A 15,731-nucleotide genomic window follows, 5' to 3' on the forward strand; every position below is an offset into this window, starting at 1 on the left:
TTTTTACCAAGTCACCCCCATTTCTAGTGGCACAGCGTTCCAGCTGCTGAGCCCCTTTCCTCACCTTGTTACCATCCACTCCTTTTGAAGTAACCTCCAAATCCGCCCTTCCTAGTGGTTACACCAGGTGGTTGTCTGGAGGGTCCTGTGTCACCTCGGAATAAGGAGCATAGGTTTTTGGCTCTTTTGTTTTTTTCTGGCAGCCCCTAATTTCCTCGGAGACAGCTGGTGCTGTTTAGATCCCACGCCCTCCAATCCAACCAGACCCCGAGAGAAGAGTGCACCCACGTTGTCACGGGTACCCAAATGTGAACAGACCCGCTATAAGTCAGAGCGCATCAGAGCTTTCTGCGACAGGGCTTCCTTGTCCTCCCCGGGACTGCCTATAGCGCCCCCCCTTCCTTCCCCGACGCCTCTCAACCTGTCCTCTCTTGTCGATCCGGGGACGGCTGGCGCTGGCACCGGTTCCAGGCTCCTCCCTCCCTGTACCCCGCAAGCGGAGCTTCCACCCCACGCCCGGCTAGGCGTCCCGGACCCCAGGAAGGAGTGAGGGTGTCTCCGCAGAGCGCCCTGGTCTGGGGAATTGAGCTCTGGGCCTGGCGGCTGGACCAAGCGGAGCGGCGGCAGCGGTAGCGGCTGTGGGAAGCTGAGGCGGCGGCGGCGACAGCAGCTAACCCTCCTCCGAGAGCCGGCCCGGGGGTGGGGCAGGGGGCGGAGACGCCGGCAAAGAGCAAGAGGTAAAGCTAGGCGGGCGGAACCCCGGGGTTCCTTGGAGGCAGGGAGTGGCGACAGTCTTAGAGACAGGCGGAGCCGAGGCAAGGCCGCATGTCTCGCATGTCTCGGGGTTCAGAGGAGGAGGGACAAGGAGGCGACTCCACTGAATGGAACTCTGGATGGGGGGAGAGGTTGGGCTTAGATAGATGGAATGGCGGATGCCCCGAGAATGGAGAAAGGGACCCTACTGCCCGGGATGGAGGACAGAACTGGATGAGGAAGGTGGGGGGAATAACTGAAGAGATAGCGGTGGTGGTGAGGTCTAGCCTGGGGTGAAATCCGGCCTCCTTAATGTCTCTGCTTTTGTGTGAGACAAATTGGTCAGTCCCTGGTCTCCATACCTTTCTCCTTTACACGTTTTTTCAGCAAATATATTACCCCCATCCCTATTGACTCCTAAGAGAAAAGACCATAAGAACTAGCGGGAGGTGGATGCCAGGGGCTGCACCGGAGTGGGCGGGGTGCTGGCCACAGATTTGGCCAGAATGGAACGACCTGTGCCAGGGATGGGGCGGGAGGAGGGTGGGAGGAAGCGGAGGAACCGGCAAGGAGGCCTTCTAGAACGGGCTCTTCGGGCCCAAAGCGCTCAGCCTGTCTCCCAGGTGAGGGGAGAGCAGTCCCCTCCACATCCCGCTGGCCAGCAGAAGCACATTCCAGGTTAGTAGGAACAGCGTCTTTAATGGGCCCCGCCTCCCACGCCGGCTAAGCCTCCCCCCTTGCGTGCAGCCTTGGCCTCTTCCACAGAGGCCCGCAGGGCGCGGGCAGGGTCCCTGCGAAGCAGGGCCAACGCCCCGAGCAGCGAAGCGGCCCCGTCCCCCGCACGGAGCTTTTGGCCACTCAGAAAATAGTGGGGCAGCGTCCCGGCCTCGAGCACCCGGCCCAGTTCATCCAGCAGCCCGAGGCAGCAGGCGCCCGCATTCTCGGGTCGCGCCAAATAGAGCGCAGGCAGCCGCTCACACGCCCAGTAGAGCAACGTCCGTAGGAGGTAGGGCGCCGCGACCGTAGTCCCGGCCACCAGAGGGCGCAGCAGCGCTTGAGCCGCCGCGTGCGCGTGCAGCAGGGAAACGGGTATGCGCGTCTTGAGCGCCAGCTCTTGGCGGGCGAAGCAGAGCTGCGAGCCGGAGGCGTCCGGCCGCTCTGTGCCGCCGCCGCCGGGCACCAGGTAGAAGGAAGACGACTCCGAGGCCAGCGGGCCGGCCCACGAGTGGCTCCCAGACCCCTGGGGCCAGCCGGCCACGGACACCACGGGGATCAAGTCGAAAAGCAGGAGGCGGCGTGGGGTCCCGGGCGTAGCCAGGAGGATAGTGGTGACCCCCGCGTGGCGGGCTGCCTGGACCAAGCGCGGGGCACCCGGAACCGGAAACAGGGACTCAGCGACCGCAGCCAGCGAAGCAAAGAACCAGGCAGCCACCTGGGCGGGGCACAATGTGGGCCATGCCTCCGGAGCCTCCAACGGCTGTGGCACTGGGCTAACGTCGGTTGCTTTGGTGACGTCACCATTCGTTTTTTTCAGTGGTGAGGGAAAGTCAACATCGGTTACGTCTTGTTGAGGCAACTCTGGCACTGAAACATTACTAGGTGAGTTTTCCAAAGACTCGTGTGCCTCAGGCTCAGTGACGTGTGGCTGGTCCACGGAGATTTGCGGATCCTTGGGAGTTTCTTTGTTTTGGGCTGGGTGGATCAGAATCACGTCCTCCTGGGACTGGGGGTCCTAGGCAATCCTGCCACGCCTCCCGGACCGAGGTTCCGCGTACCTGATCTGGAAGGAAGAGCCATGTGTAACAGGATCCCACGTCCGGTTGCAGCTCCTGCCCAGTGCCATCTAGCGAAAGCACGGGCACCAGAGTGTGAAGCCCGCGTCGTAGTGAGGTCCCCGAGCGTAGGGCCCTAGAGGCGCAGGTCCCAGATCCAGGGAGCCCTCGCGAATCCCGCAACGAAGCAGCAGGAGCTCTGCCTGAGGAGGAAAGCGAGGGTCCCGGCGGTGAACGAGACCTAAGGAAACAGAAGGGATCGTAAAGTCGTGATCCAGAGCCGGGGCGGGGTGAGGCGTAGCTGAGAGCTGCAAGTTCCCAAAGGCTGGGAGGGTTACTTACCTAGCAAAGAGAAAACAAAGTCCTTGCCCTGGAGGAGATCTGGTCCTGGCTTGGGAATTTCACTCCAGCTCGCCTGCACACCCAGCTCCTGGATCAGCTGGGTTAGTTCTTGCAGCTGCGCCCCAGAGCAGAAGTCCATGTCCGTGAGCGGCCGGGCTGGGGCTGGGGGCAGTGGGCCCCACCAGGGAGCACTCCTCCAGACCGCGGAAGCCATATGGCTCTATCGTTTGGGGGCTAGGAATTACACAGACGGGAGGAAGCCCAGACGGGCCGTTCCTTTTGCTGCGGAAAACTGGCCCCCGTTCTTTTCTCTTCCAGAGGCCAAGAGGGTTCCCAAGACAGAGTCCGCCAATGGGTCTGCAGACGAAGGGCCCTAAATTTAGTCTTGAAAGAGAACAAATAAATACCTCCTCCGCCCTTGCCCTTTTCTCATATGCTGGTCCCCGCCCCCATGGAACGGTTCACCTGTCTCAGCGGGTAGAAAGTAGCTGTTTGGCCCCTCCTAAGGAATGCAATAGCCTCCTTCGCTGCCCCTTGACTACGTCCCCTTACCTCTTTTTCAGAAGAGGCTAGTGGTTTGCGGCTTCCCTCTTAGGGTTAGCTACAAAGGCTGGGAAGAGAATGGATAGGAAGATTCAACAGGTAACTTCTTCCTGCTGCCTGCAAGGCCACGCCCCTAAATTATAACCACGCTCCTTTCTGGAGACTGTCGGGATGGTTCCGGACCAGCCCGGCCTCCAGTCAGAGTTCAGTCACTCCTTTCGCTCTGCAGAGATCTCACGGCTGTCCTGGGAGTTGTAGTTTGTCTTCAAAGCTACCAGGGCGTTAGTGTCACGCCCCCACATCCTTTCCTGTTCCGTTGAAGTAGTGCCTGATGGAAGTTGTAGTTTCTATGGAGATAAGCTATTCTGTGTCTTTATGATAAACTATTCTGTGTCTTTATGATAAACTATTCTGTGTCTTTACAAGGCCAGGTGAACCACACAAACACTCCTTGGGGTTAGAACAGAGGCCTAATAGGATGGATCTGAATAGCAAACAATAATAAGGGACATACACTAGGGCATGCGGAGAAATAGGGGACTCTACATCTCACTTGGGGGTAGAGGAGCCCTGGTCATTTAAATCTAGAAGGGTTCTTGCATGCAATTATAACTTCATTTTAGAGATGAGACTGCAAGCCTAGAAAGGTTGCACATGACTTGTCCAAGGTCAGAGCTGAGCCAGAGAGGTGTTGGAAATGGGCTCTCCAGCTGGGACGTATCTCCTTGGAATCGGTGGTGGTAACGTTAGACAAGAACACACCGATAGTGTGCATGTAGTGACCCAGGGATGGACATCTGACTCAGGGAAGGGACATATTAGTGTTGCCCACCTCAGACACACAAGTGGTGGCAGGGAAAACGCTTTGGAATCTCGCAGCTTATGTGTGTATACAGAAGAGTTATCAGGACTGAAAATCAAGTCCAGAGGAAACTCCAGCTGGGCTAGCGCAGGGCAATGAAAAATTATCAGGGGAAGGAAATGGCTTTCAGCGACCAGTGCTATCATGGACACAGCTTAAGTCCAGGATGAAACTAGGACTCAGAATAATAGGACAGAAAGATAGGACACCAGAGACACGCTCACAGATTAGACCAATGCATACTGGACCAGGATTTCTAACATTCCTTTTTCCCAGGGGTCTGTCTCCACAGTGAACTAGGCCTAAGTCCATGGGCAAGAAAATTAAGTGGAGACACCTCGAAAAATTTAGAGGCCTATGAAGGAGGGGACCCTCAGAATCCAGGGCTCAATTTGGGGAGCCTAAAACACAAGGATTCCTAGTCACTGACAAAGAGAGGTCTTCTCCTTCAGTAACCAAGAGCCCCAAACACAGCCCAGAACGGGGAAGGCAAGTTTCCATACATCTGGTCGTGACCCAAGAGACCAGATGAGGAAAACTGAAGCCTGGGCTCTTTCTCACAGTCTGGGGAAATCAGGCATTGGCTGTCCATCCCCACATCTTACCTCCTCCCCAGCGGGTGGCTTCTGAGCCACCCTAAAAAGAGCTAAGTTCTCTGGTCTGTGGGGGAGCTTTAAGATGCTGGGGGTGGGTGACAGGGAAAGGAAAATTGCTCTAAACTCTAAAGCACTGCTCTCTAATAGCATTTTCCATGATAATGCAAATGTTCTAAATCTGTGCCATCCAATGCAGTAGCCGCTAGCTCCATGTGCCTACTGAATTTAGAAGGTCGTGGCACTGAGGAAAAGAATTTTTTTTTTTTTTTTGGCCAAGCCATGAAGCTTCCGGGGTCTGAGTTCCCCGACCAGGAATTGAACCCCAGCCACAGCAGTGAAAGCGCCAAGTCCCAACAACTGGACCACCAGGGAACAGAATTGGATGCCATAGAAATTCTGTTCTCTGAGGAAGAGAAATTTTTAACTTAATTTTAAAAACAATTAATTTTCCTTAATTTTTAATAATTTACATTCTAATAGGCATTTGGCTAGTGGCTACTGTAATTGACAATGCAGCTCTAGGGCCTTGGGGCTCCCGCTCCCGGGGTGGCTGGCCCGAACCCAGACTCCGCCGCGGACCCAGTTGCCGTCCTTTCGGCCCGCGAGCCCCTCGACCTGCACCTGGCCGCCCCCACCGGCGCCCAGCCCCGGCGCCGCCACCTGTGTGCCGGTGTGTCCCTCCACAGCTCCCTCCGACAAAAGCCCCCCACCCCCCGCCCATTTCGTGTGTCACCGCGGCCGGGTGCGGGAGCAGGATCGAGGGCAAGGGCCGCTTCCCCGGGCCTGCCGGCCACCAGGGGCGGGGTCCTGAGCTCGGCGGGGGGTGTGGGGCAGGGGTGGCCTTGCCGGGGCTGAGGGGCCGTGGCGACTCAATGGTGGCTCCCAGTGGCTTCGGGCCAGCTGCTGTCGGGCAGGAGGGCCGGCCCGGGCTGCGGCCGGGCTGCGCCTAGCGCCGCGTGGGCGGGCAGGGCCGATGCCCAAGGGACCGCGGGCCCCGGGCCCTGAAGCCTCCGGGGCCACGTCCCTGTGGGCGACGTGCGGGATCTTGGGCGGGGCGCCAAGCGCCGAAGGGTTTGCTGGGTCACGGCCGCCCTGGGCTGGGAGGTGGTCGCCAAACCCTCCGCCGCCGCCCGATACCCGAGACCTCCGTTCCTCCTGCCTGGGCGGGCCAGGGGGCCCTGCCGGGGCGGGCCGGCCGCCAGGCTGGCGTTCAGGCGCCAGCGCCAGCGAAACTGGCCCTCAAGAGGCAGCCCGCGGCCCCCGCCCCCGTCTACGGCCATACCACCCTGAACGCGCCCGATCTCGTCTGATCTCGGAAGCTAAGCAGGGTCGGGCCTGGTTAGTACTTGGATGGGAGACCGCCTGGGAATACCGGGTGCTGTAGGCTTTTTGCCTCCCACTCCGCCCGCCTTCTCCTTTACTCGCCCGCGGCGGGGGCCGCCGGCTCCGCCCCCGCCGGGCCCCGCTGCAGGCCTCACCTCCTCAGGCCCCTCCCACCACGGCGCGCGCTGGCGGGGGCGCTCCCCGCCGGCCCGGCCGGCCAGGCGGCCAGAAGGCGGCCCTGGAAGGCAGCCGCACCCCAGACGCTCCCGGGGTGGCCGGCCCGGACCCAGACTCCGCCGCGGGCCCAGCAGCCGTCCTTTCGGCCCGCGAGCCCCTCGACCTGCACCTGGCCGCCCCCACCGGCGCCCAGCCCCGGCGCGGCCACCTGTGTGCCGGTGTGTCCCTCCACAGCTCCCTCCGACAAAAGCCCCCCCCCCCCACTCCGCCCCTCTGGCGTGTCACCGCGGCCGGGTGCGGGAGCGGGATCGAGGGCAGGGGCCGCTTCCCCGGGCCTGCCGGCCACCAGGGGCGGGGTCCTGAGCTCGGCGGGGGGTGTGGGGCAGGGGTGGCCTTGCCGGGGCTGAGGGGCCGTGGCGACTCAATGGTGGCTCCCAGTGGCTTCGGGCCAGCTGCTGTCGGGCAGGAGGGCCGGCCCGGGCTGCGGCCGGGCTGCGCCGAGCGCCGCGTGGGCGGGCAGGGCCGATGCCCGAGGGACCGCGGGCCCCGGGCCCTGAAGCCTCCGGGGCCACGTCCCTGTGGGCGACGTGCGGGATCTTGGGCGGGGCGCCAAGCGCCGAAGGGTTTGCTGGGTCACGGCCGCCCTGGGCTGGGAGGTGGTCGCCAAACCCTCCGCCGCCGCCCGATACCCGAGACCTCCGTTCCCCCTGCCTGGGCGGGCCAGGGGGCCCTGCCGGGGCGGGCCGGCCGCCAGGCTGGCGTTCAGGCGCCAGCGCCAGCGAAACTGGCCCTCAAGAGGCAGCCCGCGGCCCCCGCCCCCCGTCTACGGCCATACCACCCTGAACGCGCCCGATCTCGTCTGATCTCGGAAGCTAAGCAGGGTCGGGCCTGGTTAGTACTTGGATGGGAGACCGCCTGGGAATACCGGGTGCTGTAGGCTTTTTGCCTCCCACTCCGCCCGCCTTCTCCTTTACTCGCCCGCGGCGGGGGCCGCCGGCTCCGCCCCCGCCGGGCCCCGCTGCAGGCCTCACCTCCTCAGGCCCCCTCCCACCACGGCGCGCGCTGGCGGGGGCGCTCCCCGCCGGCCCGGCCGGCCAGGCGGCCAGAAGGCGGCCCTGGAAGGCAGCCGCACCCCAGACGCTCCCGGGGTGGCCGGCCCGGACCCAGACTCCGCCGCGGGCCCAGCAGCCGTCCTTTCGGCCCGCGAGCCCCTCGACCTGCACCGGGCCGCCCCCACCGGCGCCCAGCCCCGGCGCGGCCACCTGTGTGCCGGTGTGTCCCTGCACAGCTCCCTCCGACAAAAGCCCCCCCCCCCACTCCGCCCCTCTGGCGTGTCACCGCGGCCGGGTGCGGGAGCGGGATCGAGGGCAGGGGCCGCTTCCCCGGGCCTGCCGGCCACCAGGGGCGGGGTCCTGAGCTCGGCGGGGGGTGTGGGGGCAAGGGTGGCCTTGCCGGGGCTGAGGGGCCGTGGCGACTCAATGGTGGCTCCCAGTGGCTTCGGGCCTGCTGCTGTCGGGCAGGAGGGCCGGCCCGGGCTGCGGCCGGGCTGCGCCTAGCGCCGCGTGGGCGGGCAGGGCCGATGCCCGAGGGACCGCGGGCCCCGGGCCCTGAAGCCTCCGGGGCCACGTCCCTGTGGGCGACGTGCGGGATCTTGGGCGGGGCGCCAAGCGCCGAAGGGTTTGCTGGGTCACGGCCGCCCTGGGCTGGTAGGTGGTCGCCAAACCCTCCGCCGCCGCCCGATACCCGAGACCTCCGTTCCTCCTGCCTGGGCGGGCCAGGGGGCCCTGCCGGGGCGGGCCGGCCGCCAGGCTGGCGTTCAGGCGCCAGCGCCAGCGAAACTGGCCCTCAAGAGGCAGCCCGCGGCCCCCGCCCCCGTCTACGGCCATACCACCCTGAACGCGCCCGATCTCGTCTGATCTCGGAAGCTAAGCAGGGTCGGGCCTGGTTAGTACTTGGATGGGAGACCGCCTGGGAATACCGGCTGCTGTAGGCTTTTTGCCTCCCACTCCGCCCGCCTTCTCCTTTACTCGCCCGCGGCGGGGGCCGCCGGCTCCGCCCCCGCCGGGCCCCGCTGCAGGCCTCACCTCCTCAGGCCCCTCCCACCACGGCGCGCGCTGGCGGGGGCGCTCCCCGCCGGCCCGGCCGGCCAGGCGGCCAGAAGGCGGCCCTGGAAGGCAGCCGCACCCCAGACGCTCCCGGGGTGGCCGGCCCGGACCCAGACTCCGCCGCGGGCCCAGCAGCCGTCCTTTCGGCCCGCGAGCCCCTCGACCTGCACCTGGCCGCCCCCACCGGCGCCCAGCCCCGGCGCGGCCACCTGTGTGCCGGTGTGTCCCTGCACAGCTCCCTCCGACAAAAGCCCCACCACCACTCCGCCCCTCTGGCGTGTCACCGCGGCCGGGTGCGGGAGCGGGATCGAGGGCAGGGGCCGCTTCCCCGGGCCTGCCGGCCACCAGGGGCGGGGTCCTGAGCTCGGCGGGGGGTGTGGGGGCAAGGGTGGCCTTGCCGGGGCTGAGGGGCCGTGGCGACTCAATGGTGGCTCCCAGTGGCTTCGGGCCTGCTGCTGTCGGGCAGGAGGGCCGGCCCGGGCTGCGGCCGGGCTGCGCCTAGCGCCGCGTGGGCGGGCAGGGCCGATGCCCGAGGGACCGCGGGCCCCGGGCCCTGAAGCCTCCGGGGCCACGTCCCTGTGGGCGACGTGCGGGATCTTGGGCGGGGCGCCAAGCGCCGAAGGGTTTGCTGGGTCACGGCCGCCCTGGGCTGGTAGGTGGTCGCCAAACCCTCCGCCGCCGCCCGATACCCGAGACCTCCGTTCCTCCTGCCTGGGCGGGCCAGGGGGCCCTGCCGGGGCGGGCCGGCCGCCAGGCTGGCGTTCAGGCGCCAGCGCCAGCGAAACTGGCCCTCAAGAGGCAGCCCGCGGCCCCCGCCCCCGTCTACGGCCATACCACCCTGAACGCGCCCGATCTCGTCTGATCTCGGAAGCTAAGCAGGGTCGGGCCTGGTTAGTACTTGGATGGGAGACCGCCTGGGAATACCGGGTGCTGTAGGCTTTTTGCCTCCCGCTCCGCCCGCCTTCTCCTTTACTCGCCCGCGGCGGCGGGGGCCGCCGGCTCCGCCCCCGCCGGGCCCCGCTGCAGGCAGTAGTCAAGGTGGTTTGCCTGCCCGAGCAGGAAGCTTGGGCGATGGCAGAAGCGGGAAGAAACTCTTGAGCACAGGTTCTTGGGATCCACGGAGCAGCGCATGCACATGCGATGGCTGCCTACACAGCTGGCTTGCTTGTCTGTGGGGAAAGGCGAGATGGGTCAGGGCCTGGGTTCCTGAGGGGCTGAGAATCAAGGCAGGGATAGAAGAAAGGGGACAGGCCCACATCCCCTGAACCCACGCCGGCGCCCACTCACCTTTGTGGAAAATACGATTGAAAAGTGCCCGCAAGAATCTCTTCAGATGCCTCCAGAGTTGAGGGAAGAAGGGGAGGGGGGGAGGCCGGGAGCAGGGTGAGCCCTGAAATCCAACCCTTGTCCGGTCACACCCCAGCAGCCCTCCCACCTCAGCCCCTTCAAGACCCCAGGGCTCCCCCAACCGCGCTGCACAGATCCTGCCCTGACCATAGTCACCACGTTGATCCCCACGTTGAGCAAGATGAAGCTGACCGGGATCAGAAGAATTGAGTATCCTTGCTCCTGGCATTTCCTGGGGATGGGGCCAGTGAACGGCTCGGCTCGGTAGTAGTTTCGCTCACCCATGGCCGTTGGTCCCAGGACTGCCTGGGCCCCCTGCCCTCCAGTTTTAACTGGGAGCCAGACTGGGTCATAATGGGGCAGGTGGTGAGGTCACAGTGAGGGAGGGGGATGAAAAGGAGGGCCCAGAGTGGCATTCCCTGGTAACCAGGGTCAGGTAAGCTGAGCCTGGACAGTCAAACAGGGCCCGGTGGCCGGCATACATCCCCTCGCGCGGTCATTCATTCGCTCACCGCCCGCTGACTCACTTGTTCAAATGACACATTGCGTCTCTTGGCCCCTCTTGAGACTAGGAAGACCTTGGCCTCAGAGGCCTGCTGAAGGCCTGGCTGGAGTCCAGAGCCTCAGCCTTCTTCATGCCCTTCACTGGGCCTGGAGCTGGACCTGCCCAGATGTGGAACCTCCCAGTTTGGAAGCAACTTCTTGTATGAGGCTCTCTGTGGACAGGGACAGCTGAGACACAGAGGAGGTGCCCAGAGACCAGGGGTTTGGAGTCTGCAGCTGCAGATGTACTTAGTGCATGGTATAGGACCAGGAGGGGCCTGCTGGCAGAACTGTGGCCACTAAACCAAAGGGACCCTCAGGCCAAGAAGGGGACACTGGCTTCTTATTGCAGGAAGCCAAGCAAAGGGACCCAGGCTGGCAGAAGGAGTGGCGCTTCCAAGCCACAGACCACCAATGTTTCCTGGACTCTGGCGCTCTTTATTCCTCTCTCCATGCCCTGCCGCCCCCTGCCCCTGCCCCCGCCCCCATTTGCTGCTGGTAAGTTCATTTTCCCAGTCTGGCTCCCGTGCAGACAGGGCCTGGAGGCCGAGGTGGAAGGTAGCAGCGAGTTGGCCCGCGCTTGGCCCTCCTGCGGTTGCCGCTTCAGCACCAGACTGTCATACACCTGGTAGTTGGCATTGCCTCCTGGGTTCCGGCTGAGTGGCATGAAGGTGGGCGGGGGTGGAGGGTGCTCGGTAGCCTGGACGTCGGGCAGGAGGTGAGAGGGGCGGAGGAGCAGCGCTGAGCTGGGAGCCGGGGCCCGCTGGTCCGAGGCCTCGGCCAGTACCGTGAGGGAGGCGGAGGTGGCCACAGGGCGCCGCAAGGGCAGGATCTCAGCCCATGCGGCCGCCGGGTGCCGCACCTCGTGGGGATCGCGGGAGTAATCCAAGTGTCCCGTGGAGGGGTGCAGGCTGCGGTTGGACTCGCTGTGAGCACAGCTGGGGAGGCTACGTCTGTGGGCCGGTGGGGTGTCGCGCTACCAGGCTTCGGGCCGGTAGCCCCGAGGAACCAGAGCGGATGGAGGCTCAGAGCCCTCCAGACCCAGACTGCGCCGCGGGCCCAGTTGCCGTCCTTTCGGCCCACGAGCCCCTCGACCTGCACCTGGCCGCCCCCACCGGCGCCCAGTCCCGGCGCCGCCACCTGTGTGCCGGAGTGTCCCTCCACAGCTCCCTCCGACAAAAGCCCCACCACCACCCCGCCCCTCTGGCGTGTCACCGCGGCCGGGTGCGGGAGCGGGATCGAGGGCAGGGGCCGCTTCCCCGGGCCTGCCGGCCACCAGGGGCGGGGTCCTGAGCTCGGCGGGGGGGTGTGGGGCAGGGGTGGCCTTGCCGGGGCTGAGGGGCCGTGGCGACTCAATGGTGGCTCCCAGTGGCTTCGGGCCAGCTGCTGTCGGGCAGGAGGGCCGGCCCGGGCTGCGGCCGGGCTGCGCCGAGCGCCGCGTGGGCGGGCAGGGCCGATGCCCAAGGGACCGCGGGCCCCGGGCCCTGAAGTCTCCGGGGCCACGTCCCTGTGGGCGACGTGCGGGATCTTGGGCGGGGCGCCAAGCGCCGAAGGGTTTGCTGGGTCACGGCCGCCCTGGGCTGGGAGGTGGTCGCCAAACCCTCCGCCGCCGCCCGATACCCGAGACCTCCGTTCCCCCTGCCTGGGCGGGCCAGGGGGCCCTGCCGGGGCGGGCCGGCCGCCAGGCTGGCGTTCAGGCGCCAGCGCCAGCGAAACTGGCCCTCAAGAGGCAGCCCGCGGCCCCCGCCCCCGTCTACGGCCATACCACCCTGAACGCGCCCGATCTCGTCTGATCTCGGAAGCTAAGCAGGGTCGGGCCTGGTTAGTACTTGGATGGGAGACCGCCTGGGAATACCGGGTGCTGTAGGCTTTTTGCCTCCCGCTCCGCCCGCCTTCTCCTTTACTCGCCCGCGGCGGCGGGGGCCGCCGGCTCCGCCCCCGCCGGGCCCCGCTGCAGGCAGTAGTCAAGGTGGTTTGCCTGCCCGAGCAGGAAGCTTGGGCGATGGCAGAAGCGGGAAGAAACTCTTGAGCACAGGTTCTTGGGATCCACGGAGCAGCGCATGCGCATGCGATGGCTGCCTACACAGCTGGCTTGCTTGTCTGTGGGGAAAGGCGAGATGGGTCAGGGCCTGGGTTCCTGAGGGGCTGAGAATCAAGGCAGGGATAGAAGAAAGGGGACAGGCCCACATCCCCTGAACCCACGCCGGCGCCCACTCACCTTTGTGGAAAATACGATTGAAAAGTGCCCGCAAGAATCTCTTCAGATGCCTCCAGAGTTGAGGGAAGAAGGGGAGGGGGGAGGCCGGGAGCAGGGTGAGCCCTGAAATCCAACCCTTGTCCGGTCACACCCCAGCAGCCCTCCCACCTCAGCCCCTTCAAGACCCCAGGGCTCCCCCAACCGCGCTGCACAGATCCTGCCCTGACCATAGTCACCACGTTGATCCCCACGTTGAGCAAGATGAAGCTGACCGGGATCAGAAGAATTGAGTATCCTTGCTCCTGGCATTTCCTGGGGATGGGGCCAGTGAACGGCTCGGCTCGGTAGTAGTTTCGCTCACCCATGGCCGTTGGTCCCAGGACTGCCTGGGCCCCCTGCCCTCCAGTTTTAACTGGGAGCCAGACTGGGTCATAATGGGGCAGGTGGTGAGGTCACAGTGAGGGAGGGGGATGAAAAGGAGGGCCCAGAGTGGCATTCCCTGGTAACCAGGGTCAGGTAAGCTGAGCCTGGACAGTCAAACAGGGCCCGGTGGCCGGCATACATCCCCTCGCGCGGTCATTCATTCGCTCACCGCCCGCTGACTCACTTGTTCAAATGACACATTGCGTCTCTTGGCCCCTCTTGAGACTAGGAAGACCTTGGCCTCAGAGGCCTGCTGAAGGCCTGGCTGGAGTCCAGAGCCTCAGCCTTCTTCATGCCCTTCACTGGGCCTGGAGCTGGACCTGCCCAGATGTGGAACCTCCCAGTTTGGAAGCAACTTCTTGTATGAGGCTCTCTGTGGACAGGGACAGCTGAGACACAGAGGAGGTGCCCAGAGACCAGGGGTTTGGAGTCTGCAGCTGCAGATGTACTTAGTGCATGGTATAGGACCAGGAGGGGCCTGCTGGCAGAACTGTGGCCACTAAACCAAAGGGACCCTCAGGCCAAGAAGGGGACACTGGCTTCTTATTGCAGGAAGCCAAGCAAAGGGACCCAGGCTGGCAGAAGGAGTGGCGCTTCCAAGCCACAGACCACCAATGTTTCCTGGACTCTGGCGCTCTTTATTCCTCTCTCCATGCCCTGCCGCCCCCTGCCCCTGCCCCCGCCCCCATTTGCTGCTGGTAAGTTCATTTTCCCAGTCTGGCTCCCGTGCAGACAGGGCCTGGAGGCCGAGGTGGAAGGTAGCAGCGAGTTGGCCCGCGCTTGGCCCTCCTGCGGTTGCCGCTTCAGCACCAGACTGTCATACACCTGGTAGTTGGCATTGCCTCCTGGGTTCCGGCTGAGTGGCATGAAGGTGGGCGGGGGTGGAGGGTGCTCGGTAGCCTGGACGTCGGGCAGGAGGTGAGAGGGGCGGAGGAGCAGCGCTGAGCTGGGAGCCGGGGCCCGCTGGTCCGAGGCCTCGGCCAGTACCGTGAGGGAGGCGGAGGTGGCCACAGGGCGCCGCAAGGGCAGGATCTCAGCCCATGCGGCCGCCGGGTGCCGCACCTCGTGGGGATCGCGGGAGTAATCCAAGTGTCCCGTGGAGGGGTGCAGGCTGCGGTTGGACTCGCTGTGAGCACAGCTGGGGAGGCTACGTCTGTGGGCCGGTGGGGTGTCGCGCTACCAGGCTTCGGGCCGGTAGCCCCGAGGAACCAGAGCGGATGGAGGCTCAGAGCCCTCCAGACCCAGACTCCGCCGCGGGCCCAGTTGCCGTCCTTTCGGCCCACGAGCCCCTCGACCTGCACCTGGCCGCCCCCACCGGCGCCCAGCCCCGGCGCGGCCACCTGTGTGCCGGTGTGTCCCTCCACAGCTCCCTCCGACAAAAGCCCCCCCCCCACTCCGCCCCTCTGGCGTGTCACCGCGGCCGGGTGCGGGAGCGGGATCGAGGGCAGGGGCCGCTTCCCCGGGCCTGCCGGCCACCAGGGGCGGGGGTCCTGAGCTCGGCGGGGGGTGTGGGGCAGGGGTGGCCTTGCCGGGGCTGAGGGGCCGTGGCGACTCAATGGTGGCTCCCAGTGGCTTCGGGCCAGCTGCTGTCGGGCAGGAGGGCCGGCCCGGGCTGCGGCCGGGCTGCGCCGAGCGCCGCGTGGGCGGGCAGGGCCGATGCCCGAGGGACCGCGGGCCCCGGGCCCTGAAGCCTCCGGGGCCACGTCCCTGTGGGCGACGTGCGGGATCTTGGGCGGGGCGCCAAGCGCCGAAGGGTTTGCTGGGTCACGGCCGCCCTGGGCTGGGAGGTGGTCGCCAAACCCTCCGCCGCCGCCCGATACCCGAGACCTCCGTTCCTCCTGCCTGGGCGGGCCAGGGGGCCCTGCCGGGGCGGGCCGGCCGCCAGGCTGGCGTTCAGGCGCCAGCGCCAGCGAAACTGGCCCTCAAGAGGCAGCCCGCGGCCCCCGCCCCCGTCTACGGCCATACCACCCTGAACGCGCCCGATCTCGTCTGATCTCGGAAGCTAAGCAGGGTCGGGCCTGGTTAGTACTTGGATGGGAGACCGCCTGGGAATACCGGGTGCTGTAGGCTTTTTTGCCTCCCGCTCCGCCCGCCTTCTCCTTTACTCGCCCGCGGCGGCGGGGGCCGCCGGCTCCGCCCCCGCCGGGCCCCGCTGCAGGCCTCACCTCCTCAGGCCCCTCCCACCACGGCGCGCGCCTGGCGGGGGCGCTCCCCGCCGGCCCGTCCGGCCAGGCGGCCAGAAGGCGGCCCTGGAAGGCAGCCGCACCCCAGACGCTCCCGGGGTGGCCGGCCCGGACCCAGACTCCGCCGCGGGCCCAGCATGCCGTCCTTTCGGCCCGCGAGCCCCTCGACCTGCACCTGGCCGCCCCCACCGGCGCCCAGCCCCGGCGCGGCCACCTGTGTGCCGGAGTGTCCCTCCACAGCTCCCTCCGACAAAAGCCCCCCCCCCCACTCCGCCCCTCTGGCGTGTCACCGCGGCCGGGTGCGGGAGCGGGATCGAGGGCAGGGGCCGCTTCCCCGGGCCTGCCGGCCACCAGGGGCGGGGTCCTGAGCTCGGCGGGGGGTGTGGGGGCAAGGGTGGCCTTGCCGGGGCTGAGGGGCCGTGGCGACTCAATGGTGGCTCCCAGTGGCTTCGGGCCAGCTGCTGTCGGGCAGGAGGGCCGGCCCGGGCTGCGGCCCGGGCTGCGCCGAGCGCCGCGTGGGCGGGCAGGGCCGATGCCCGAGGGACCGCGGGCCCCGGGCCCTGAA

The 15,731-nt window shown here is 66.1% G+C and overlaps 1 protein-coding gene and 6 non-coding genes across 7 annotated transcripts; 6 read left to right on the forward strand and 1 right to left on the reverse strand.

Moving 5' to 3' along the window:
- Nucleotides 1-1,432: 1,432 nt before the first annotated feature.
- On the reverse strand, nucleotides 1,433-5,488 carry LOC117309477 (transmembrane protein 102-like). The gene is given in 4 exon segments (XM_033847370.2): nucleotides 1,433-2,455; nucleotides 2,457-2,620; nucleotides 2,623-2,766; nucleotides 2,868-5,488. Coding segments are annotated over 4 exon segments (1,527 nt in total). The 5' UTR covers nucleotides 3,082-5,488; the 3' UTR covers nucleotides 1,433-1,450.
- Nucleotides 5,489-6,136: 648 nt separating this feature from the next.
- LOC117309823 (5S ribosomal RNA) lies at nucleotides 6,137-6,255 on the forward strand. Its single transcript, XR_004524113.1, has one exon. It is a non-coding gene; the product is annotated as a 5S ribosomal RNA (ribosomal RNA).
- Nucleotides 6,256-7,189: 934 nt separating this feature from the next.
- Nucleotides 7,190-7,308, forward strand: LOC117309894 (5S ribosomal RNA). Its single transcript, XR_004524183.1, has one exon. It is a non-coding gene; the product is annotated as a 5S ribosomal RNA (ribosomal RNA).
- Nucleotides 7,309-8,242: 934 nt separating this feature from the next.
- Nucleotides 8,243-8,361, forward strand: LOC117309899 (5S ribosomal RNA). The gene has a single exon (XR_004524187.1). It is a non-coding gene; the product is annotated as a 5S ribosomal RNA (ribosomal RNA).
- A 932-nt stretch (nucleotides 8,362-9,293) lies between these two features.
- LOC117309905 (5S ribosomal RNA) lies at nucleotides 9,294-9,412 on the forward strand. The gene has a single exon (XR_004524192.1). It is a non-coding gene; the product is annotated as a 5S ribosomal RNA (ribosomal RNA).
- Nucleotides 9,413-12,114: 2,702 nt separating this feature from the next.
- LOC117309917 (5S ribosomal RNA) lies at nucleotides 12,115-12,233 on the forward strand. The gene has a single exon (XR_004524203.1). It is a non-coding gene; the product is annotated as a 5S ribosomal RNA (ribosomal RNA).
- Nucleotides 12,234-14,934: 2,701 nt separating this feature from the next.
- Nucleotides 14,935-15,053, forward strand: LOC117309930 (5S ribosomal RNA). The gene has a single exon (XR_004524212.1). It is a non-coding gene; the product is annotated as a 5S ribosomal RNA (ribosomal RNA).
- Nucleotides 15,054-15,731: the final 678 nt, after the last annotated feature.

This window comes from Tursiops truncatus, chromosome 20 (assembly GCF_011762595.2).
Source record: "Tursiops truncatus isolate mTurTru1 chromosome 20, mTurTru1.mat.Y, whole genome shotgun sequence".
Lineage (NCBI taxonomy): Eukaryota > Metazoa > Chordata > Mammalia > Artiodactyla > Delphinidae > Tursiops > Tursiops truncatus.